This window comes from Physeter macrocephalus, chromosome 20 (genome assembly GCF_002837175.3).
Source record: "Physeter macrocephalus isolate SW-GA chromosome 20, ASM283717v5, whole genome shotgun sequence".
NCBI classification, from domain to species: domain Eukaryota; kingdom Metazoa; phylum Chordata; class Mammalia; order Artiodactyla; family Physeteridae; genus Physeter; species Physeter macrocephalus.
The window spans coordinates 114,248,303-114,274,307 of NC_041233.1; the positions used below are offsets into that span (position 1 = coordinate 114,248,303).

Genomic DNA, 26,005 nt, shown 5'->3' on the forward strand with positions numbered 1-26,005 from the left:
CACGGGCCCCAGCCGCTCCGCGGCATGTGGGATCCTCCCAGACCGGGGCGCGAACCCGGTTCCCCGGCATCGGCAGGCGGGCGCGCAACCACTGCGCCACCAGGGAAGCCCGAAGTTACATTTTTTAAACAGTCACAGACAAACATAACTGGGGACACAATTCTCAGGCGACATCCCTGCGTATTTGAGAGTCCGCCCCTCACACCTGCCTTTAGTGCTTCCTACACACAAGCGTGTTTCCTTGCACAACCACAATGCGGCCGTCCACACCGATCTCACCGGCTGTTCCAGTCACACGCCTGACGGCCGTCGACTCCACCCCAAAAACCCACGTTGTGTCTGGTTGTTGCATCTCCCCGTCTTTCTCCCCCTGGAGTCCTTCCTCGGCCTGTCTTCAGCTTTCCTGCCTTTGATGCTGTTGAAGGCTACGAATGGGACTGAGTCGGGGAGCGTCTGCTGTTTCCTGGTGAGATGATCCAAGTTCTGCGTCTTGCAGGGATGACCTGGGACTGGTGATGGGTGGTTCCTCTCTGTGATGGTGTGCCTTCCATGCCGCTCCACTGGGGTGCATATGCCCCCTTGGCAGTTAGTCAGTGTGGCTTTTGACAGAGGGACTTTCACACTCTGTAAATAACTCTCCCTCATCACACTGTGTGTGTCTGTACTTTATGCAGTGGGTTATAATCCATTACTGTCATTGTTCCTTTTAAGGTTTGAATTGTCCTCCACTGGCCAGTGGTAGCCCGTTCAAGTTGACTTTTGTCATTGTCATTATTTTATCATTTCTCCATCATTCCCTGAACACTTCTTTTCTCTTCTGGCACAATTTAGTCCAGGCTCAGCTTGTACTTTCTCTTTCCCGGCCCTGCATGCAGCCTTTTCTCCAAGGAGCCCTGGTTCCTTTTAGTGGAAAAATAGTACTTGAGTCCAAAATCTGGGTGGTAGGCATGCTCATTGCCAAGGGGTGCTGGCCCCACGCCTTCTTGTGGGCGGAGTTGGTGATATGTACCTGTATCTGTGCCACGCATTTGTTTCCGCAGCCATCCGTGTATAGCGAGTCAGTGAGTTCCCACGGATACCTGCCATTCCAGCCCAAAGATGCCTTTCCCGCCAGCTCATGACATGGCATTGCGAAGCGGGTTTGCTGTTTGACACACGTGGGGGAAAGGCCACTTGAGCACCAGACACTTGTTCTGCTGTCCTGGGCGCCCCTTGGTCTGCACAGCATTTGACGCAGCACTTGGGAGGCGGAGAAGGCAGTCATTCCCACCCCACTCTACAGGGGTCTGAACTTCAGCCCTGGCCAGGATACTTCGGTTTAAAGCCTTATTTCACTGTTGACAGAAGTATTTGTGATAGACCAAGCCATGTGTACTGGGGTTTGGCAAATTAAGGCGGGTCATCACACCAGTCACATAAATTGTCCCTACTTTGTGCCAGGGGTTTTTATTTTCCCAACATGTTCTCTGATACGGTTCAGGATGGAGGTGGTCGGCCTTTTACCGGCAAATCCAGAGGCCCCGGGGTGGGCGTCCGGGGGCTCCTGGCGGAGGGGCCGCTGGGGTCAGCGTGGCCTGGGCAGTCGGGGCTGCGGGTGGAGAGAACCGAGGCCTCGAGGCAGTCCTCGGGAGGAACCTAGCGGGGGTGGGGCTGGGAAAGTTTCTTGCCGCGAGATCTCCCCGTCCGTCCGGTTCCTGTGGTTCCTGTTTGGAAGGCGCTCGTGTCTCCCCGGCATGCGGCATGCACACGCTCTCGTTCGAAGACCGGTGACGTGCCCCCTCCTGGGAGAGGACCGGGAGCTGGCCGGGCGGGCCGGGCCGGGCCGGGGGCCGACCTGCTGCTGCGGTGCGCAGTGCGCAGGCGCCCCAGGGACGCGCGCCGCGGACCCTGCGCTAGCTCCTGGGCGCCGCCGGCGCTCCTCCGTGCTCTGCTCCTGCGTTTCCCCTCCAGTGCCCCTCCCTCAAATGCAGGTCTTAAACTTCTTTTCTCCCCGTACGGCCTTGTCAAATCCTGCCTCTCCTCTGATCGCTTTCCAGCAAGCAGCCTGGAGCGCAGATCCAGGCCGCGGGCTGTGGCGCCCAGCGGGCCGACTGCTCCCCGCGTGCGCCGTCGGCGGTCGGTGCTCTGACCGCAGCGCCGCCCCGCGAACTTCTGTGACCCCTCGCCTTCTCCCCTGCGCTGCTGGTAGGGTTGGGGAGGAGACCTGATCCCTCTGTCAGGACTGTGTGCTTGGAGCCCGGCGCGCCCTCAAAGTTGCCATCCCCGTAGTCCTGGTTTTTCGTCTCCCCTTAGCGCTCTGCCCTTCTGCTGGGCATTAAGACCCTTGTGCTGAATGACTTACTGACCGGGCTTGGGGTGGCCGGTCCTGAGGGTGGGACGGGCGTCGGGGACCCGAGCAGGCGGGGCGGGCAGTGCCGCAGGTCCCACCGCTGGGCCCCGGATCCCAGGCAGGACTTCCCAGGGCAGGGCCCGCGCGCTGGGCTGAGCCCAGGGCTCTGAGAGGGGCAGCCAGAAAACAGAGGTGAGAGGCTCGTCCTGCTTTTAGGGGCATCTCTTGAAACTCTTCTCTTCTTAACCGCTAGATGGGGGGATGATGTCATCACTGCACTTTTCAGAAGAAAAGCAGAAATGCAGCTGGTGAGCTTTTTCTGTTTATTCAGTAGATTTTGATTGAGTGCCTGATAAACGTGGCACTCACTTAAACATGGATTTATCTGTGTTGAGATTTATCTATCATCCCCCCATCAATAATTTCGTCTCTTTTATAGCAGAATAGTATTCTAGTGCATGGATACACCAGTTTGTTTACCCATTCACCTGTTAATGGACGTTTGGGTAGTTTTCAATGTTTGATTGTTACCAGTAAAGTTCCACGAACAGTTGTGTGTGTGACCTTGTATATCTTCATGCTCCTGGGTCATTACCCCGACTGTTTTCCAAGGCGGTTGTGTCACTTTACGTTCCTACCATCAGGGCACGAGTCTTCACCAGCACTTGGAGTTTGTCAGTCTTTAATTTTAGCTTTTCTGGTGGCTGTGTAGTGGTATTCGTGTGTTTGTTTGGTTTTTTTTTTTGGTAGCAGTTTTTTTGGGATAAAATTCAGCCAGTGTACAGTGCAGTGCTTTTTAATATACTCACAGAGCTGTGCAGCTACGACCACAATCAGTTGAAAGCATTCTCATCACCTCAGAACAAAACCTTTGCATCACTGATCCCTCTATGCCGCCCAGCCCAAGGCAGCCACTAGTCTACTTTCTGTCCCCGTGGATTTGCCTGTTCTGGATGTTTCATGTAAACAGAATCATGCAGTATGATCTTTGGGCCTGGCTTCTTTCTCATGACCTAATGTTTTCAAGATCCATCCATACCGTAGCCTGTGTCAGAGTTTCATTGCTTATGATCGAATAGTATTCTGTTGTATGGCTGTCTCACATATATCCATATTGTATACGATATGCAAATATTTTTTTCCATTCTGTACGTTGTCTTTACACTTCCTTTAGAGTTTCCTTTGAAGCAAAAAGATTTTAATTTTGATGAAGTCCAGTTTATTTATTTTTGTTTGTTTCTTGTGCTTTGGTGTCATTTAAGAAACTATTACCAGATCCAAGATCACAGAGATTTGCTATCTCTTTTCTAAGAATTGTATAGTTTCGGCTCTTACACTGAGGGTTTTGTCCATCTTGAGTTAGTTTTGTGTGCGGTGTGAGGTCGGGATCTCATGTCTTCTTTCTTGTATGGTTGTCCCACAGTTGTCCCAGCCCCATTTGTTGAAAAGACTTCGTTGTTCTTTCCCCAGGGACTTGTCTTGACCCTCTTGTCAAAAATCAGTTAACCATAAGTGTGAGGATCTCATCTGGTTTTAATTATATTTTCCTGATGTCGAGTGCTGAGCATAAGATAATGTGCTTAGTGAATCTTTGTGTATTGTCTTCGGTTTAAATCTTTTGCCCATATTTTTTTTTAAATTGGGTTTTTGTCTTCTTAATATTGAGTTGTATGTGATTTTTGTATATTGTACATACTAATTTCTTTGGTCAGATTCACATATTGTAATTATTTTCTCTCAGTCTGAGACTTTTGTTTTCTTTATTGTGTCTTTCAAACTATACAAATTTTTTGTTTTGTTGAAGTCCTGTTTTTCATTTTCTTCTTTTGTGCTTTATGTTTTAACATCCTATCTGAATATTTTTGCCTGCTTCAGAAGCATGAATTTTTTCGTGCATTTTCTTTTAGGAGCTTTAGGTTTAGCTTTTGCATTTGGTTCTATGATCTGTTTTGAGCTTTTTTTTTTTTCCTTGTTCTTTTTCTTTTTGGTGTGTGTACACGTATGGTGTAAGATAAAGAGCTCAACAGTGTTTGTCTTTCTACAAATTACTCATTATTCAGAAAATATTTTTGAGTGCTTACTCTCTGCCAGACATTGGGGTTACAGCTCTAACTAGACAGGCATATTTACTGCCTCCCCGGAACATACTTTTAATGAGGAAGACAAGTTTTGTAAGTGCAAGAAAGGTTTTGTAAGGCCCTGGAGGGCACAGGAGGCCCCCTGGAGTGGGTTGCCCTGCTTGGGCAGAGTGCTTTTGCGGGGGGTCGGGGGGCTCTTGGAGTCAGTGGAGAGCTTTGAGCTGAGGCAAAAAAGACAGCAAAGGAGCTAGTCTTTCCCTGAACTGGGGGACTGTGTCCTGGGAGCAGAAGGTCTGGCCCGAGGCAGGACAATGCTGGAGGGTCAGTGGCTGGAGTCTAGTGAGAAAAGGAAGCTTTGGGACAGAGACCTGCTCCTTCGGGACCTGGGTGAGGGGTTAGAATTTTACCCACATCTGTCTTTATCCTAGTACATCCCGTAAGCGTCAGAGCTATGTAAGGGGTTGCCTGCTAGGTAGATTTGCTTGGATGAGTCATTTGGGTTTAAATACGTCCAGAACTGAATGCATTCCTAACCGCTTCTAAACTCCATCTTCTGTCTTGGTCTGTGGTGCCATTTTCCTGCCTGTTGTGTAAGCCAGAACCCTTTGAATCAGGATGCTGAGTTTCCCATTGCTGTCCTGTTAGGAAGAGAGAGCTGGGTCCCACACACACTGCAGAGAGGAAAATCAGCTCGTCTTACAAGGCTTACAGCGAAAACACTAGTCCCTTTTTATCCCCAGTTCCTGTTCTCTGGAGGCATCACCTTTCCACTCCTGCAGCTCTTTCTAGAGCTCTGACTTACCTCCAGATTCCTCATTACTGTGGCTCCACTGCTGCCTTGATGTTCGTTTTTGATGTTGTCTAATGACTTTTTGGTGTGGAGGTGAGGCTAGCTTTCCAACTAGCTGCCTTTGGGGGACACACCCCGACGTCCCCGTGTACATGCATTTACCGCGTGCACAATACTCTCCACCCGCCACCCCCATGATTGATTCTTAATCCTCTCATTATTCCAGTGTACGCAATCAATTAAATCAGTAGTTTTATTGACGTTATTGTGACTGTGAAAGTGGTTTTTAGCTGAATCTGAAAATGCACCACATACACATTTTGTTTCCTGCACATCTTTGTCCTGCCGGAGCTGGGCCTGGTGTCCTTAGTCCAGTGTGTCTTCGGTCCATGGCATCTGAGAACAGAACCCATCGCCTCTGCTCTGCTGGAGGAGCGAGTGGGGTGCAGCAGTTAGGAGTAGAGCTGCTGCTCTTCAGAACCACCCTGACCTCCCTTTTGAGGTGCGAGGAGAGGAATCCGGACCCTTCTGGTCGACCCACCACCCCCAGGTGCAAGGCTGGGGTTTCCTGTTTGTTTTTCAATCCCCCAGATTCTCTCTTACCTACTCTTTACTTCCGTTGGTTTGTGTCCTTTTATTTTCCTTTACTGTCATTTGATTGGGGTTTGGCGGGGGGGAGGAGAGAGACATGTGCTCAGCCCATCAGACCTAACCAGAGGTCAGGCGTGCGCAGTTTTTATTCCTAAGTGTTGCTCAGTTATGGGTCCCCAGCCTAGCCCCACAGCTTTGCTGAAATCTTTGGCGTCTCCTACCCCGCTAGCCCTGGCTGGTCTTGCTGTCCCTGTCCTGGAACTCGTCCCTCAGAGGGACCTGTCCAGGGCCCCTGACACCTTCTCGGGCCCTGGAGCCCTTAGGACGAGGGTGTCATCTTTGTCACTGGTCTCCTGACTCCTGTTCATTCACTTCACTCGCGCCGAATGCTGGATGTTTTCCCGAAATTGTCACCCTCTTCACTTCGCCGTGCTTTTGTCTCGGCTCTTCCTCCAGACGGAAGACCTGCACCCTCATCCGACGCAGCCTGGTGGTGGCCTCTGACCTGCAGCCTTTGCTGGCCCTGTCCCGTCGCCCGTGCCGTCGGCCTCTGGCCCACCTCGCTGTGCTTCTCGCGTCCCAGTAACTGTGCTGCCTGCTTTTTTTTTTTTTTTTTTTTTTTTTTTTTGACATTTTTGAAAATTTCTTTCACGTCTGGCTTAATAGAAGACAGTTGCATTCTAATATCTTCTCATATCTGCTTCTGCATCTGCTGTATGGGGATGACTCATGTCATTTAGCTTCAACTCCACCGTGTGCTCTTGAGGGTGAGGAGTGGAACAGACAGGGAATGCGTTCTTATCATGATAGACTCTTATCATGGTAGTTTCGACTATCATGATAGTTTCGACCTCACGTCAGGCGTCTTCTGTGTTCATACTTTGAGATTCGCAGCTGATGAGTGCTGTTGACATTTTGGTGCATCTTCCAGACTTTTCTTAAAGTGAGAAATACTTCACTGTACAATATTGTACACATGCACATTTCATTCTTATTTTAGAGACCTTTCTGTATCATTAGGGATAGAGTTGCCTCATTCTTTTTTTATTGCACTGTATTTTATTATATTTTCAGCTATTGTTTGTGTACTAAATGTTGAACAGTAATAGTCTTATGAAATAAGTTGGAGACGGGGTTAGGGGCCTTATTTTAAAAAGACTTAGATTGGTGACATGATTTTGTAAACACGGGAGTGATTGATCTGGGTTATGGAGAGATGAATAAAATGTTTTAAGATTAATGTTTCAGTATTATATGAATGAATCAGAAGCGGAGAAACCATAGGGAAGGAGATCATTTAGAAAATCATTGTAATTGTTTGGATTGGAGCAGCTGAATGCTTAGAAGTGGGTAATGGTCGAGGGATTCCCAAGGCAGGTAGGGAGGTGAAGGGCGATGCAGGAGGGGAAGTGGCAGATGTGAGGACAGACGGGCTGTGGAAGCAGGAGGTACAGCTCAGGGTAGCTGGGACCGCAGAGCTAGGTCTCCAGGTGATGGTGGTGCCTTGACAGAAACACACAGGAAGGAGAACTTGGTTTTGGAGGATAGATAAGCTTTCTGGCTTCAATTTCTTTAGGACCCTTCTAGCTCTAGATTATTCATTTTATGGCCTGTTTACTCTTAAATTGTGCATTTAATAGCATGTGCTTTATGAGTACCACACAGTGATCATTCTGGAGTGTCGCAGGTCGCAAATTATTGCATAAAAATTGTACTTCCTGTACCTGCCTCTCACTTCTCTTCTGCTCTTACACTTAAAAACACCAAATAGAGAAGGTTTTGGAAAACTGAATTTGTATTGCCTTTTGTGTTTGGTAACAAATGTACTTATGTTAAAGGATATGTCTATTAGAATGACCTGTGTAGGGATTTCTTTCATTGCTAACTGAGACGTGTGCAGATTTAATGTTGTGTGGCTCTAATAGGAACAAGCTGATTACCGTTCCTTTTGATCACACAGATGCAGGACAGCTGGAGTGCACATTGAAGAGTCGCTGTTCCCTGCAGCTAACCCCAATGAACACCTGCCAAGCCTAATGAAAAAGAAAGTACGTACGGGACTTCAGTGTGGACTCTGGCAGTCATCAATTTATTCATTTTTTTCTTCTTAGAAAATAAAACTTTCAGAAGTATATTCAAGAGTTGTCATAATATTGCTATTGATGGTATTCTTCTTCTCACACAGCATTTTTTAATGAGTTATAGAGCTTACTTTATCCCATGAATGCTTTGATGTAGTTTGTGATAAATGGAAGAGACTGTTTGCCCAAAGGAGAACTAAAAGTTGCCAAGAAAGCAGCACCCTTTCAGGTGCTCTGGTAACTACTTCAGGATTTAGGTTGTTAACGTCTGTAGTAAAATTCATTTGATCTGTTTGGCTGGAAAATCTCAAAAGTCTGAGGCACAAATAGCCAAGTGTACACAGTTATTACAGAAAATCTGTGCGAATATAAAGTTGCTGCTTTCCTTTGAGGTCTGGTTCACATTTGAACCATAACCCTTTTGGTTTTTTTTTTTTTTTTTTTTTTTTTGTGGTACGCGGGCCTCTCACTGTTGTGGCCTCTCCCGTTGCGGAGCACAGGCTCCGGACGCGCAGGCTCAGCGGCCACGGCTCACGGGCCCAGTCGCTCCGCGGCACGTGGGATCCTCCCGGACCGGGGCACGAACCCGCGTCCCCCGCATCGGCAGGCGGACTCTCAACCACTGCGCCACCAGGGAAGCCCCCTTTTGGTTTTTTATTATTTAAAAGTTTTAATTGATTTCTGTATCTGAGGGTAAACTGTTCACTGTGACACATCAGTCACTTTGTTGTCACGTGAGAATCCCTGTTGGAGAGAAGATTTACAGACTTTCTCCGCACTGAGTGAGGCAGAGGAGAGCTGTAGATTAGGGAAGACCTTCCTGTGGATATCTCCAAGTTTTCTGAAATACTAAATCCTGTGTCTCCATCACATTTCATCTCAGACAAGCTGGACCGCCCCCGTGCAGTGATGGAAACTCACTTGTCCCCACCCAGATTGTCGGACGGTAGTGAGACGGCACCTCTCATGACTCTGGGGTAGGCCAGCAGCAGCTGGTCTACACTGAGTGAACACACGTCAGGCACATCGCTCCTAATTTCCCTTCCCTCAAAAGAAGCACTTTTCAGTTTGACTTGGGTCCTCGCCGGTCAGATGGTCTTCAGTACATGTGCTGTGAGTGAACGAGGTTCTACTACGTCACGTGTACTGTTTGGTGGGTTGCTTTTTCTTCTTCACTTAACTGTGTGTTTTCATGTCAGTGTGTGTACGTGGCTCGACTTCCTTCTGCTTTGTGTTAAACAGCGTGAATGTGTCTTGGATTCATGCACCCTTAGATCACTGACGATTTTTACTGAGTATGTTGTTTGTGTGACGTATTTGAGTTTATTTCTCCAAGCAGAATATCTAGAAAGGGACTTACAGTTCCACCAGCAGTGTACAAGGGTACTTTTTCTTAACGCTGACCAATGCTGGGTATTATTCATCTTTTAAATTTTTCCTAATCTGAAGCATTAATAATGTCTGCTCGTACCCTTCACCTCTTAAGGTTTTATTAGTCCCTGCAAGCATCCCCTTTCCTCCTTTCTCCAAATGCAGTTGCAGATTAAAGCTGACTCCAGACCTTATTGTTTTGGTCTCTGGGGAGGGTCTCTGCTTCGCTCCCCTCACTCTGCTGCCAGCCTGACCCTCTTGCTTGCTGTTCTTCAAACATACCACGTTTGCTTGTGTTTTAGTGCCATTGCATTGTCTGTCCCTCTGTCTGGAACACACTTGCCCCCATCCATCCACAGACGGTTCTCTGACTTCCACGGGGCTTTGTACTGCTGGTCCTTTCTCACTAAGCGGCGCTCACTCCCCTGTCTGCGGTGGCAGGTCCTTCCACCATGCCAGCCGTCCTGAGCCCCCGGCCTGCTTTTTCCTTATTATAGTACTTGCCCCCTGCTAACATACCGCAGAAGTGCGGGCGGCCAGACTCTCACGCAGACCCCAGAGCCCCGCGTGGCAGTGCTTCTGCGCCCACAGAGCGCCTGCAGCTCACCTGCCCCGGTTCTGACCGCATTACCTCGGCCAGCGACGGGGCCCTCCCACTGGTGAAGGGCGGTGTTGACGAGCTTTGGGGGCCCATAGTTACAAAGCAACACTGTTAATTAGTGCCTTGCATGCTGTCCAGGTACTTTGGCAAAAACAGTTCAGGCCAGCTCCAGGCCTGCTGGAACTAATCCTCCTAACACACATACGATGTAGTTTACTTATTTGTTATGTGTATTTGCTGTCACTCCTTCATAGACTGTAAGCTCCCTGATGCAAGGATCTTTCTTTGTTTCAAGACCAGTGACTGACACACAATAACATTTTTGTTAAACGATGAACGAGTGCATTACTAACAGAGCAGGGTGCTGAACAAGAGCACAGTGTAGCAGCAGCCTTGACGGTCTAAGAAGTTCTTCCTTTAGACTGCGACGCCTAAAGAGGCCTGGACAGAAGACACGCTTCCCTAGCGTCCTTCAGAGACCCTCAGGTGTAGGAGTAACCGTAGGTGAAGTCGGTGTCAAGCTCAGCTTTTGTATTTACGGTGACGACCTGCCCAAATGGGCTCTTCTGCAGGAGACCTGGGGGCCTGCGGTGTAAAAAGTGCTAGGAGACGTGAGGACGGTAGGGTGAGACGGTGACCCGGACATCACGTGTCCGAGGTTTCCTCATTCCCTACACTTTGGACGTGTGGTCACAGGTTTTGTTTTTTACTGGCTGAATGGAGTTGCTGTGATGTAAAGACAGTAAGACAAGATTAAATAATGGTTCTCTTCTTTGGTGGTTATAAAATAATTACTTTTGTGTTTTATTACTGTGTCATGACTTTTTAGGGAGAGGGGAGATAGACGTAAAAGTAGCAGAAAATAAGGAAAAGGAGACTAATTTTAAGAATCTTTATGGAAACTAAGAATGCTGGGGTCCTGAAAATGCCTTCGAAAACATAGCTATTTAGTGTGTAGCTCTTTATTCAGTCTGAAAATTCTGTCCATATTCTTACAGTTATAGGAAGAATAAACATTACAAATTCACATATAGTGAAGAAATACCTCTTTTTTTTTTTTTTTTTTTTTTTTTTTTTTTTTGCGGTATGCGGGCCTCCCTCTGCTGCGGCCTCTCCCGTTGCGGAGCACAGGCTCCGGACGCGCGGGCCCAGCGGCCATGGCTCACGGGCCCAGCCGCTCCGCGGCACGTGGGATCCTCCCGGACCGGGGCACGAACCCGGTTCCCCTGCATCGGCAGGCGGGCGCGCAACCACTGCGCCACCAGGGAAGCCCCAGAAATATCTCTTGAAGTAGGTTGTGTTATGGATATTACAAAAGATATCAGGAATGTGTATGGAAGGGTTCTTTTCCTGTCTTACACAATTGCAGTACAGTATTATTTTTATGTCCTTTTTGTACAGCGCAAGTGTATGCAGCCCAAAGATTTTACTCCTAAAACACCAGAAAATGATAAAAGGCTGCAAAAGAAGTTTGAGAAAATGGCTAAAGAGCTGCAACAGCAGAAGAACACTCTGGGTAAGCTGAGAAATGTAGGTCAGTCCCTGGTGCTTGCGTCTGTACTCCTGAAGCACCAGGACTGAGCAGAGCCTTTGGCCTGCACGGTGCTGCCCGACGCCTTTCCAGGACATCGGCTGAATCCTTTGTTCTTGCGCCCGGTCATACGGCTGCCTGATGAATCGGGTCTCCCGGTGCCGTGCTGGTGCCTCCCTGACAGATCCCGCGTGACTGTCTGGTCTGCCGCCCCAGGCAGACCTGGAGTTCTCCTTGGCATCTGTCCGCCCTCGTGCCTCTCACCCGCCTGGACCCCAGACCTGCTCTGAAGTGGTCTCCCAACTCCTCCTCTGCCCTCTTCGCCCAAGCCTGCAGCACCCCTTGTGGGCGTCCGGCAGCTCCTTGGCTGGCCTTCCAGCTGCTGTGTCCTTAGCCTCCACCTCCCTGCTTCAGTCAGAAGGGTGTACATCCCAGCTCACGTGGACGCCACCCGGGCTTTAACAGTCCTCAGTGTCGTCCTAAGGAAAAGATACTTAGGATAAAATCCTGTCCTTCACGTGTCCTACAGCCGACCACGTCCTATCTGATCTGCCTGTCCTGCAGCCTCACCTCAGCTCTGCCCCTCTCTGCTGTCAGCTTTCATACCTCTGCCATTTGGCCATCTTTCCTGCACCAGCGATAGTGTATTTGAAAAGAATTCAGCAAAATGGTAATGATAGATTTTAAAAAGTTCTCTTTTTAGACCAAATTTATGTCTGAATTGTCTTTTAAAAACTACAACTATGAGGTATTAAAGATTCAGCTAACGTATGTCTGCATATTGCTAGAAGTGCAGTAAAAGTTGTGCAGGCCTAAGAGTTGCAAAGGAGAGGCTACTGAATGATTTGTGGTCTGTTTTTTAAGGCGGAGGGGACAGGTGGTCAGGGTCCTAAAGTTCTTTCATTACCTGCAAGGTATGGATTCCAGGAAGCACACCACTGTTCACCCCACCACTGAGCCCCTTACTTCGTGGCTCAAGGACCCCTGACCCCCTTCCTGCCGCCGAGTTCATGTGCGGGTCTCTGTGTGTGTCTGTCAGAAGGGAAGAGGAACCCATGGAGTGGGGGTCAAGGGGTGTCCTTAAGAGGAATCATATTGTTGAAGGAGGGAGGCATTTTTTTGAGATTAAAACTGGATTTTTGTTTCTTTTCAGATAATGATGTTCCTGTTCTCTTGTTTGAATCTAATGGCTCCTTGGTGTACAGTCCCGCAGTTAAAATCTGCAGTGGCCACCACAGTGCAGTGGAGAAGAGACTGCAGGAGATGAAGGAGAAACGGGAGAATCTTTCCCCCACCTGTAAGTGACACTTCATACGATGGAAATTACGAAGTAGGTGAATAAATTGTGGAAAGGGTTTTTTTTTTTTCCCTTTACATAGACATTTTAGTTAATTTAGATTATAATCATTTTTTTACCTCTGTCAGCATAGACTTTGTGGATATTTTCTTCCAGAAAACCTTATGCTTTATTAAGATTTTTAAAGAGTATATTGGGTATGTAGTATTCTCCAGGTTTAAAATCCTGTTGTTCCTTTGTAATTTTTCATATATTTGGGATTTTTCCTTTTTTAAAAATTAATTGGGCCCCTCTTTTGAAGGAGTTTGCTTTAGATTAAGTATCTAATGCTTCAGTTTATGTTTTCCTTTATTTCTTTTATCTTGAAAGTTTTAAAGTAATACACAGGCACATTTTCATAAAACGTTGACCAGTAGTACCTCGTTTGTAGTAAACATCCATCTTGATTCCCACCTCATTCTCCTCTGCCCCTGGGTAACCCGTGTTTTATGTTGATGTGTTTCTCCAGATCTTTTTCAGTGGGTCACATGTCTGTGTATACATGAAAAAGATAAGGCTTCTGTATTTTTCTCTGTGGTGGTATAACTTTACCTAAATTGGATCACGGCATACCTCTTATTTTCAGCTTTCTTTTTTTACTGAAAAGTGTATTGGTGTGGACATACATCTTTTTTTTAATTTTTATTTTTTAAAGATGTTGCATAGTAGTCTAGAGTTTTGATATTGAATCATCTGTCTGTTGGTGGATATTTTTCCATTTTTTCTTTCTTTTTTTTTTTTAAATTTTTGGCCTCGCCATGCAGCTTGCGGGATCTTAGTTCCCCGATGAAGGAGGGGATTGAGCCGCAGGCCCCAGGAGTCCTAGCCACTGGGCCACCAGGGAATTCCCCCAATTTTTCTTTATTAGAAACAGCGCTGCGGTTTTTATTCTTTTTCAACTACACGGTATGGTGGTTCTTGTTTTCTATGTAACCGTTTTCCTCTCTGGACATAAGGCTTTCCCCCCCACTGTTTACTGTTATAACCCACACGCCAGTGGACATGCTTCTATATGAATCTTTACGTTCCTCTGTATTTCATGTATCGATCGCAACAATAATTCATAAAGGCAGAATTTTAAAATTTTGGTAGATATTGTCAGATGGCCCTTCAAAAACTTTGTGCCATTTTACCCTTTGCCAGTTGTTTATAAGAACTGCAGTTTCACACCCTTGGGAAACTAGATTGAGTAAGATACACGAACTCTGTTGTTTGTCACAATGCAGTGACTTTTGAGAAACAGAAATATTACGTTTAAGGTAGACAAATCTGTTCTGTTTGTCTTTTCCTTCTGGCCTCTAGGATTCCTGTGATGCTTAGAACTCCTCCACCACAAGGTTTCAAAATTGTTGTATTTTCTGCTATTACTTGTATGGTTTATTTTTAAGGTCATTTGTTTCATCTGTCCTGAATTTATATCTGTATATTTATGCAAAGGGCATGTGTATCAGTTAAGGTTAGTTGTGGCCGCCGATAACAGAGATAAATGCAAAAACCAATGGCTGCACTTAGATAGAGTTGTGTTTCTCCGTCCTGCCGAAGAAAGAGGCAGGCAGGGTTTTGGGAGGCTGTCTGTGGTGTCTTGAAGAGTGGGCTCCCGACTTCCTGCCTGGCTTCCCTGGAGCCAGCTCCCTGTGAGCAGCCTCACCAGCTCCTGCCTCCTGCTGCCGCCAAGCTCTGCTGGCCAGAATGCAGTCCTGTGGCTCTTCCTGCTTGCAAGCTAAGTGCGGCCATTTATGGCCCAGGAGCTGCAAAGGCAAAACACCACTCTGGATGAGCCAAGGAGTACAATACAGTTCTTTGTGTTTGCACATCTAATTTAACCTGCCAGTTTAGTTTGAAATGGGCAGTGGCATTCAGGATGGCATAGCTGAGGGGACTGCAGTAGTTTTAGCCTAGGAAGTAGGAAACAAAATACAAGTCACCTACAGGGCACTGCAAGCAAGATTGAAGTGTAGTCTTAACTAGGGTGTGTGTCTACACTCATAAAATCAGGGTCTGTTGTAAGAGGCAGGTGGGAATGGCCACTGAGCTAGGTAACTAGCAGTGTTCCAGGGGACTGTCCAGATTGTTTCGACGAATCATTATATATGTGTGCAAACTAATTTGCCTTGAACTTTATTCCACTACTTTGCAGTGTTAATTCTGCTACGTAACTGCCTCCCACAGTTAAGTTTAAATTCAGCAGTCGAAAATGTTATCTGTGTGCTTACCTTTCTTATCTCGGTTGCTTCTCATTTTCTAATCGTTCGCCCAAGTTTTCTCAGAAGTGTATCCTTTTAAGTCTCCTCAAAAAACATCTCTGGGGACTTCCCTGGTGGCGCAGTGGTTAACAACCCGCCTGCCAATGCGGGGGACACGCGTTCGAGCCCTGGTCCGGGAAGATCCCACATGCCGCAGAGCAGCTAAGCCCATGTGCCACAACTACTGAGCCTGTGCCCTAGAGCCCGCAAGCCACAACTACTGAGCCCACATGCCACAACTACTGAAGCCCATGCGCCTAGAGCCCGTGCTCCACAACAAGAGAAGCCACTGCAACGAGAAGCCCGCGCACCGCAACGAAGAGTAGCCCCCACTCGTTGCAACTAGAGAAAGCCCGCGCGCAGCAACGAAGACCCAACGCGGCCAAAACTTAATTAATTAATTAATTAATTATTTTAAAAAAACATCTCTGACCGTGAGACCAAGATCTCTCTCTTTTTTCTGGTCTGTTGCGCGCACAGCCTTTGAAGGTGACGCCCGTGGCCTTAGCTGTTGAATCGTTGATCTCCTGGATGTATTTCTGTGAAGCCCCCACCCTTCGGACACTTGGGGCTGTGTAGTTCTTTGTTGCGGGGCCCATCCTGTGCCTGGCAGAGTGATCCGCAGCGTCCCTGGCCCCTGCCCACTAGATGCCGGCAGCATGGCTCACCGTCCACCCCAGCCCCACCTGCGACATCCAGCAGCATCTGCAGGCACCAGGCCGACCCTGGTTGAGAACCACTGCTCTGGTCATAGAGGCAGCCGTCTGTGATCATCATGAAAAAAGCCTTGATCATCGAGCAGTTAGACTGACTGAAAGGTTCTCTTTACCCGTACTGAGCTTCTGCTTGGGTCTAGGCCAGCCGACTTTCCAAGAGCTCTTCCAACTTTTATTATCCTAGGATTCTGTGCCTTTTTTATGGTATGATTTGTATAAATTACATTTTAATGATTCTCATCACCTGTAATAGATTTGAGTAAGAAGTCTAGAATAGCACATATCAGGAATAAGTCGTGTGTGTGTGTGTGTGTGTGTGTGTGTGTGTGCGCGCGCGCGTCAGTGACACGAGAGTGGAGTGAGTGGACCTAGTATTGGCTTCATCTACTACCAGAGATCAGAGCTGTTATTTAATGAGTTTTGATTATGTTTTCAGCTTCCCAGGTGGTTGAAAAGTCTGACGATAACACCATTAACTCTCTGTGTGAAGCATCTTTGAACCTTTCACGTGCTACTTTGTGTTCAGGTAAAATTACTTTTACAAAAGCTTCGTTTTGTGCATGGTTTATTCTTTAATCTCTTTGGTGTGTATTGAAAACCCCGTATCTTAAATAATCGCCATCTTTTTATTTCATACTTGATGCATGTGTTGCCTATAAGTTGGAAACAAGTGACAACAGTAACTAGCTCAGTTTCATCGTTGGCTGTGCTGTGGGCGCTGCTCACGTGTCTGTATCTCATCTGATTCTCCCGTTAGCCCCGTGACGCAGGCACCGTCGTTGTCCCCCTCCTGCCGGTGAGAAAGCCCGGCCAGAGAGAAGTCAGACAGCTCGTAAGAGGTCACACCATTTGTGAGCGGCTGACCCGGGCTTCGAAGTAGGCAGTCTGACTTCAGAATTTACTCTCTTATGCCGTGTCATGCTGCTTGCCAGCCTTTTGAAAAGTGAGCTAAGCTTATTCAGCTGCTAAAATTAAACATGTGCTATGTTTCCAGCTGCTGACTTAGAGACACGCAGCACCACCTGCCCGCTGGGCTTCTCTCTGCTCCCTGGGGGCTGCCCCTCTCCTCCCTCTTTAAAAGTAGAGCCTTAGTGATGTCAGTCAGTAAGTTAAGACACCTCTCTCTGTTGCCTCTGGTGTGGAGTTTTATAAACTGGGGGTCCTCCATCTGTTCAGCAAGTGCCGAGCCCCTATCAGAGGAGCCAGTGCTGGGCCAGCGGCTCCAGATTCCAGAAAGCAGTGTCTGCGCTGGGGGCTTCTGGGCTAGGGAGGGGGGCAGATAGGAGTATAAGTACAGGGCGGTGACACACACGCTCTTAAAGGTTTGGGTGGAGTTCTTTGTAGCAGAGGAGGACGTGTGTGACCAGAGCTGGTGAAGTCTGGGAGGATTTGCAGAGGTTCTGACGTCTGAGGTGGGTTTCGAAGGAAGGGTAGTGTTTATCCAGGTTAGAGCGTGGAGCAGGGGGGCATAAACACAGCTTTCGGGAGCCGGGCAGAGCTTCGCGTTACCCTCAAGCAACGTGTAAGAAGATGTGCGGAGAGTCAGAACCCTGAGATATGCCAGGCGGCTCCTGGAATAGAAATACAGAGTGAGGCCTTCGGCAGGCGGCAGGGAGTCTGGACAGCCGAGTTCATCGCGGTCGACTAGAGCCTGAACGCAGGGGTCCTTCCTTCTAGGACTGCTGGCCTCCTCGAGGCTTTAGTGACGGGGTGCGGACGCTCTTTGTGGAGCGAGGCGCCCGGGCATGTGAACGTCCAGAGCGCCACTCCCTCTCCACCCCCATCTTGTTCCACGCCCACGGGGAAGCCCAGGTCCCCTGGTTAGAAACGCCAGCCGGGAGGGTGTCGTCACCTGTCGTGAGAACTGGGTGTGGGTGATGCCCTTGTGAACCAGCAGCTGTGCTTAGGAAGTATCGCTTTATCACGTTATGGGCGGACTGAGAATTCCTTTTATAATAATGTAAACCATTAAAAAGTTGATTTTTTATTAATGTTTTCCAGAGGACTCCTTTGCTGGTGTTCTACACTTGTCTTTTGATGATCTTTGTGGGAGCTCTGGATGTGGGACTCAGCAGAGGAAATTGGGAGGATTCCTTGATGAAAGTAAAAGCGCTGCATGTGCTTCCTCAGCTGTGTTGAAAGCGAGCAGTGTCCGTCCGCCAGTGTCTCCCGGTTCCCTTGGTCAGTTAACCCTTCACCAGTCCCCCGGCAGTCTTTCCAAGGGAGACACCCACCCGCAGAGGGGCACTGCGGGCCAGGTCATCACCCCCGACGCGAAGCCAGCGCGGGAGCCGGCTGAGGGGGTATTTGATGAGAAGAGGGGCCTGCCTCCTACGCCATCTGTAACAAAGGAGGAGCGCCCCGGGGGCCCTTCATGTCCCCAGAGCCCCTCAGCCACGAGAAGATGGGTGTCGGCGAGCTCCAGCCCACCCCCAGGGGAGAGACTGAGCAGGAGGCGGCCCCCCGCGCCCCGGCTGCCGCCACAGAGCAGCCCGCAGCGCGCGAGCGGCTCTGCCGTGGGGACTCTGGGCCGCGGGGGGTCCCCGTACGACGATTACTTTTCTCCCGATAATCTCAAGGAGAGGGACTCGGAGAGCCTCCTCCCCGGGGTCCAGCCGCCCGCCAGCCCTGCCCTGCTCCACTGCATGAGGAGCCTTTCCAGGAGAGAGAGGACCTGCCTCCTGGAAAGGGCTGACTTTTCCTGCATCGGCAGAAGCCCCAGGTCAGCCGATGGTACCGACTCAACGGTGAAGGCCGTCTTCCGTCTCCAGAAGCCTGCAAACTACGCAGCTGATCCGGGCTTGAGCAGCGTGACTTCTAAGGAAACGCCTGCTGCCGAAGGGACCCCAGGGGACTGTCCCCGGGCCGAGGCTCAGAGACGGGGAGGCGCCCGCCCGGGCGGGAGTGGCTCTCCCCATACCCTCGACGGACTCACTCCTCAGAAGGGACGTCCAGGTGATTTTACTCCTTTGAAAGGAAGCAGTGAAGAAGTGAAAGGATGGATTGACGTAGGAAGCACACAGAAAGAAGATACTCCTTCTAAAATGGTGAATTCCCCTGAAGGTGAAGCACAAAGTGATGATAAGCTAAACTTTGTAGGCGACTGTGATTTGGAAAAGTCTGCAGAGGCAAGGGAAGAGTTACCCCGAGGACGTAGTGAAAGTATGTGAATCTCCTTTTACCAGCCTCTCCACTATAAGGATATGTAGTAGCGCGTCCATCTTCCACGTTTATCACAACGTTTTCATAATCAAAATTTCCTTTTCTCCCTTTTTTTAAACTTTAAAGAATGTATGTTTGATATTTGCAGCGATAAATTCTTTAACTTCTTGAGGAATAGATGGCGTACTCCTCCATGGAATTTCTAGGTTCCTTGGTCAAACCTGTTATTAGGAATACATTTCTCTAAGTCTTAGAGGTGAAAAGAGAAAGTGGTGTCTGGATGTCTTGTGTGAGCAATGGACTGGAGTGAGTGCATCTCCTTGTTTCAGTGCAGCCTGTCACTGCAGCACCGCTGTGCAAAGAGGCATGCGAGCGGAGTCTTTTAAAACTATCAGTTTGTAATGGTGAGGCTGTTTATTTTAGAAGGGAAATTGAGGAGTGTAAGCCATTCATTCTGTTAAGAAAAGATAAATGTGGAAATAAGTTATCAATATTTATTTTTGAAGAAACTGGGCAATGTTAGCTATGAAGAAATTTTTTAAGTATTTTGTTTAAGTAAATAGTTCATTGTAACAGGCCTTATTAGATTTCTGTTTACTTGCTTTAAGCATGTCATTTAAATAGGTATATTCCTATCTAATTTAATTGTAACCATAGTAATGAACTATGTCATTATAGCAAAAGTAGCAACAATTTTGCACTTTCTGATTATAAGCACAGACAGGTTTCAGCAATCAAAAATGAAGAAATCTTGAACTTAAACCATCTTCACCTAAAGATTGGGTTAAAATTTCGATAAGGCCAAGTTTATTCTTCATTATTTCTCTACTCCTTGAATCATTTTAACCACCCTTTTCAAGTTGGAGAAGTTATATGGATTGAAATATAATCACAGAAGTATTTCATATCTTTTCCTTGGGTATGAACTCCCCAAAATCATCTCACAAAAAGAATTTAATTTGTATATCATTAACCTTTTTGTGTCTTTCTGATATATATAAAACTTTATTATATATTTATAAAATATATAAAATTTGACATAAAACTATATGTTCCATTAGGGTTAGTATGTGTTTTCAAAATATTTATTTTAAAATCATGTCAAGCCTAAAATTAATATAAAACAGTGGGTGTATGGAGTTATTTTGGGCTTCCCTGGTGGCGCCGTGGTTGAGAGTCCGCCTGCCGATGCAGGGGACACGGGTTCGTGCCCCGGTCCGGGAGGATCCCACGTGCCGCGGAGCGGCTGGGCCCGTGAGCCACGGCCGCCGAGCCTGTGCTCCGCGACGGGAGAGGCCACGACAGTGAGAGGCCCCGACAGTGAGAGGCCCGCGTACCGCAAAAAAAAAAAAGAATATCCTGTTCTTGAATCTTACATTCTCGTTCCTCTCAGTTTTCATCTTGTGTATTCTTTCAGCTTTTGAATAATGCTTAATGACGTGCAAACATAAGTCAAGTAAAAAAAAAAAAATCTGCTTTCAGGTATATCATTAACCTTTTTGTGTCTTTCTGATATATATAAAACTTTATTATATATTTATAAAATATATAAAATTTGACATAAAACTATATGTTCCATTAGGGTTAGTATGTGTTTTCAAAATATTTATTTTAAAATCATGTCAAGCCTAAAATTAATATAAAACAGTGGGTGTATGGAGTTATTTTGGGCTTCCCTGGTGGCGCCGTGGTTGAGAGTCCGCCTGCCGATGCAGGGGACACGGGTTCGTGCCCCGGTCCGGGAGGATCCCATGTGCCGCGGAGCGGCTGGGCCCGTGAGCCACGGCCGCCGAGCCTGTGCTCCGCGACGGGAGAGGCCACGACAGTGAGAGGCCCCGACAGTGAGAGGCCCGCGTACCGCAAAAAAAAAAAAGAATATCCTGTTCTTGAATCTTACATTCTCGTTCCTCTCAGTTTTCATCTTGTGTATTCTTTCAGCTTTTGAATAATGCTTAATGACGTGCAAACATAAGTCAAGTAAAAAAAAAAAAAATCTGCTTTCAGGTTGTGTGGAGCAGCCCCAGCGTTGTGCGCAGCGTGATGGTCCTGCCGCGGGGCTCACCGCCACGCCCAGGGCCCCGTGGAGTCTGGGGCACGTGTGGTGAGGGATCACGGGCTGCAGGCAGGGCCCTGGCGTAACTGAACCTCACAGACGGAATCAGATATTCTGTGTGCCCTAACGTAAGGACACGTAGATCGCCTTGTTTTACATCATCCCAGGAGAGAGAAAATCATTGAATTTAGGACAGGAAGACTTACCTATTGTCTAGCCTAAACCTAGCCCTTTGTTTTATGGTGGTAAAATCAAGACCCACCGATGTCTTAGGTGGTCCGCAGTCAGCCAACCTGGCATCACACCTCTCTCTGGGACCGCCCCCCTTCCCAGGTAAAAGCACATGGCCTGCGGGCTACCTTAGACATTCGTAGATGCCGAAATTGCGAAACGGTGAAGCCCACTCTGTACTCCAAGCTGTACCTCTCCAAATCTTTTATGTTGCAATAAAAGTCTTTTTTCAATTTCTGTTTCCGTTCACTTTTACTCATCGCCTTGTCGGTGTCTAAGATAGATAGTGTGCAGCAAAGGTTGTGAGGAGAGGTTACGAAGACACTCGGTGATAAACGTTAACAGAACAAGAATGGAGGGAGAAACTTCTGATTTTTAGAAAAACAATAACCTTTGAAATCATATTAACCAATAGTTGTTTTCTTTCTAAGCTTTGCATTCTCTAGTTTCATGCAAATACACAAGTACATGCTCAGTGTAAGAGAAACTGCTAAAAAGGGTAAAATCATCCTGTCCTACTCTCCTCATCTACCCCTTTTCGTTAGTTCATTTAACAGGGGTTTTGTACACCTGTTGTGTCCCCGGGTCCCTTGTAGTTCCTAGGAAGACAGAGAAGGAGGCCGTGCCCCCACCCCCCCAGAGGTTACATTCTAGTGAGGAGGAGGGGACAGCAAGTGTACGTCAGCGTCATGCCAGGTAGCACGCCGTGAGAGACAAGTGCACCGGTTAGGGAAGGCCTCTCGGAGCCGGTGACGTTGGCTCCCAGGCCTGGGCGTGGGAGGAGCGGTACCTTGTGGCTGGGGATCATGTTTCAGCCTGAGGAAACAGCAGGTGCAAATGTCCTGGGGTAGAAAATGCCCACAAGTGCCGCTCGGAAGCCACCATAGCGACAGCTCTCTGGGCTGAGGGAGACGGGCGGGAGTGTAGTCAGAGAGGCCCCGACAAGCCTGGGGTGGCTTTGTGTTTTCAAATGGGATGAGGAGCCACTGGCGGGTTTTAAGCAGGGAGTAACCAGTTGTGATTTTTGTTTTGGACGTAACCCTGGGAGTGTCTGCTAGAGGCAGTCTGCCAGCAGTTGTGTTTCTTTCTGGACTCTGTGTGTGTGTGTGTGTGTGTGTGTGTGTACAAACAAGTGCAAGAAGATGTTTGAGGGAGATTTTATTGCATACGTATGATTACATTATCCTATTCCCTTAAAATCTGGTTTTTTGAAAAATATGTTGTTTCCATATCAGTATCAACAGAGCAGTAGATCTACCTCATTTTAAAATATGTTTCAGGAGTCAATGAAATTTTTCTGTAGTGAGTCAGATAGTAAATATTTTAGACTTTGTGGGCCAGGAGGCAAAATCAAGTACATAGGTAGTTATACAATGAGAAAAAGACATTTTTACAAAATTTTTATCGGCTAAACTGAAAGTTGAGTACAACTTTTTTGTAATACAAGTCTGATGAGAGTAGAATTCTACTTTGGGGGAGGAATAACTTAATTGGGGTTCAGATGGAGTGATATCATCAAAATTGATCGCAAATGTTTATTAAGGCTGACGTGTAATAAGATTTTACGCATTTCCCCTTTGAAAATGCCGTTTCACACAGATAGGCTACCACTCCCGAAGCAGGCGGTTTTCATCGAGCACATGCTTGCCTAGGAACGATCTACAGACTTTTTTTAGAGTGTCCCCTGCGTGTTCTCTGGAGCAGGTGAAGCTCCTCCTTTGTGCAGTCGTGTGGGTTTTGAGTAAATCCCCTTTGCTCTTGCCTCAAGGTCTGTAAAACGTTGCTGGAACTGGAGCGTGCTGTGGGAGATACATCCACATCAAATTAGCACGACAACGGAGATCTTGATTTAACTTCTGGCACCGCAGGACGGGAAGTATGTAAAGCTGCTAGATGTCACTTAGGTGTGGAAATGGCTTTCCACCCCCTGTGGCATTGCTGACCACAGCTCTTCAGATGCCCACCTGAGGTCGGCTTTCACTGTCAACTAGATAAAGCCGATTCGTCATCCTGAAATAGCGCGCAGCTTGGCCGATGCTCGTTTCTCAGTAACAAAGGTGGCTGGAGTGGCCCCACGGGTGCCGCGTGGCCACCGGCAGCACCAGAAGGATATCCTTTCCATGCCCACGCCCTCACTCTGGTCCCTTGGTCTGAGAGAGGCTTTGCTCTGGGTTTTGGAATTACATGTCAGCACAGACGCGTGCCTTTTTTAAACAGTTTGGCCATGTCCGATTATTAGGTTCTTTGTGAGGAATAATAGTCGCCAGTAGAGGTTGATGAAGGCCAGTTTGCCCTCTTCTGCAAGCTCTGTCTACCAGCTCTTATTGAAAGCAAGTCTCCAGACACGCAGATACTATAAAACATTATTGGCATGCAGATGGGGAACTGTCCACAAATCCGCCCTGTAAGCTGAAGTCCCAGATCTTGTCCTTTCAGTTAACTGTCTGTACCTGATCTGAAAGCTTTAGTAGAGGCAGACGGGATTCTCGGGGCTCATTTCTGGAAACTGGGCAGCATCAGGCCACTAGATAACCCTCAGCCCTGCAGTTTCTTATAGGACCATTTAGGGACCAAGTCTTGGATACGACCCCTAGGCACCAGCTATGGCACATGCCCTACTCGTACATGGGTAGGAGGGCCCTGTGATATTTTAGCCAATCCATGAATTTAACTGAGAAGCATTCCTGGCATCCATTACTCTGATTAACAAGCCGATGATGTCACCAGTTACCACTCATTTCTTTCATCCATCTTGCCAGTTAACAAAGCATCTAGTATTGGGCGGGAGGGTTTATAGGAGTTGTCTCTGAAGTGTGATGTTTCTGTGAGCTCACCACTACTGGCGGGGGTGTCTTGATAGAGAAGCACTAGCACACGTACTTCATGTCATGCAGTCTGTGATGAAATGTGCAAACTTACAGCCTTCACGACACTATGTTGCTCTGTCTTAGTGCACTAATCCTTGGGACAGAAATGGCAGGAGGGGTCTGTGCTGGCTTTGGTGGGTTTGTTGGTGGTCGCTGCCTGTGTCTCTGAGTCGGGAAGGATCATGAGGCTTGGTCTTCGCTTTGAAGGACAAGGTGACATGAATAGTAGTGTCTGCTTAGAGAAGTGATTAACATGCTTCAGTAGGGGGGTTTATCTGGATTATCACTTTAATTGGTGGAGAATTATAGGCAAAAATGCTATAGTAATTGTAGAAGGTATTTTGTATATTTCTTCATTTGTAACCCCAGGCAGGGAATTGCTTTTATAATTTCAGATTTGTTTTGCAGTCTTTTGAGAAAGTGATAATCTTATTTTGATGTAATTGATACATCTCACTGAAGTTGTCAGCAGATATACCATTTTCAGTTGAATTAATTAAAAATATTGCATACATGTTTTACGACAACAAAGCCCAGCAAATTATAGGCACTTAGATATTCTTATTCGATGTAGAATATTTTGCATATTCTGAATATTTCTTCATTTAAGAGAAAGTATGATTTACTATTGTACCAAGTAGGTAGGCATACGTGTACATGTATTCCTTAAGTATTTAAAATTGAAGATTAATTATTGTACTTCTGGATAATTCAAGTAAAATGCAAATATATTCAGAAGAGTGTTTCTCCACACCCTCTTCTCCAGAACCTGCCAGTCCGCTCACTGGAGGTAAGAAATCCTAACAGCTTGACGTAGGTTACTCAACCTATGTGGCTACAAGGAGGATATTAGAACCCACTGATTATTTGACTGCTTGATTTGCTTATTTGTATATTTATTCATTTATTCGCTAATCACCTAGGTCTAACACATAAGCACAAGGGGAGTTAACGATGTAAAGCTCTGTCCCTTTTCCTTCAGGAGCTTAGACATGCAGGGAAGACGTAGTCAAGTTAATCCATATACGAGGATCAGGCAATTCAAAAGATGGAGAGATGACCCCTAATGAGAGAGGTTATATGGTATTAAAACTGATATACGTATTTAAAATCCAGATTTTAATTATCTCTAAAATGATTATAAAGGAAAAGATTCCACATCATCTTTTGAAGATCATCAATAGATTTTATTTTTGTTTTCTTGGTTAACAAAGTGAACTTGATATTTTAGCAGATGAATGTGTGTGTGTGTGTGTGTGTGTGTGTGTGTGTGTGTATTCTCTTGTCAGCTGAGTATTGCTTGTATAGAACTTGTGAACTAGCACGTATTCAAATCCCAAAAGTATATATGGAAAGGATTTTTCCTGGGTGTCTTTTAAGGCTCTTTCCACAGTCTTAAAATTCTGCATTCTACATTGTTCTTAAATAATTCATTATTCAGATTTTAGGAGCTCAGAAGAAATTTCCCACTGGGACCATGTTAATATTTTGTATTGATTAGTATACACCTTTATTGTTAAAATGATAGATTCTTAAATCAGCCTTCAGGAGCCTTTTTTTCTTTGATATAGTTGATCTTAGAGTGTCTTGTACCTGTAAATATTAATTGCTTTAATATATTATTAGCGATAGTATTATTAGTCTTAATTCTGTGTCTTGGAAGTAGGAAAGTAGGATGTGCAGGAGGATAGATTGTTGGGAATAAGTTTATTTTGTATTTCTCTGCCCTGGACAAAACTTGGACATGGACCAAGTTTCTTTTCTTTTTTTTTTGGAACATCTTTATTGGAGTATAATTGCTTTACAATGGTGTGTTAGTTACTGCTGTACAACATAGTAAATCAGCTATACATAAACATATATCCCCATATCTCCTCCCTCTGCGTCTCCCTCCCACCCTCCTATCCCTCCCCTCTAGATGGTCACAAAGCACCAAGCTGATCTCCCTGTGCTATGCGGCTGCTTCCCACTAGCTAGCTATTTTACATTTGGTAGTGTATATATGTCCATGCCACTCTCTCACTT

General features: G+C 46.8%; 1 protein-coding gene across 2 annotated transcripts in view; it reads left to right on the forward strand.

Moving 5' to 3' along the window:
- MCPH1 (microcephalin 1) overlaps positions 1 to 26,005 on the forward strand; it is a 236,587-nt gene that overhangs the window by 15,071 nt on the left and 195,511 nt on the right. For both annotated transcript variants that reach the window (XM_055080957.1, XM_028481173.2), the window contains exons 4-8: positions 7,749 to 7,836; positions 11,243 to 11,357; positions 12,526 to 12,669; positions 16,104 to 16,193; positions 17,669 to 18,829. In XM_055080957.1, the coding sequence (XP_054936932.1) occupies positions 7,749 to 7,836; positions 11,243 to 11,357; positions 12,526 to 12,669; positions 16,104 to 16,193; positions 17,669 to 18,829 (1,598 nt within the window). The remainder of the gene's footprint in view (positions 1 to 7,748; positions 7,837 to 11,242; positions 11,358 to 12,525; positions 12,670 to 16,103; positions 16,194 to 17,668; positions 18,830 to 26,005) is intronic.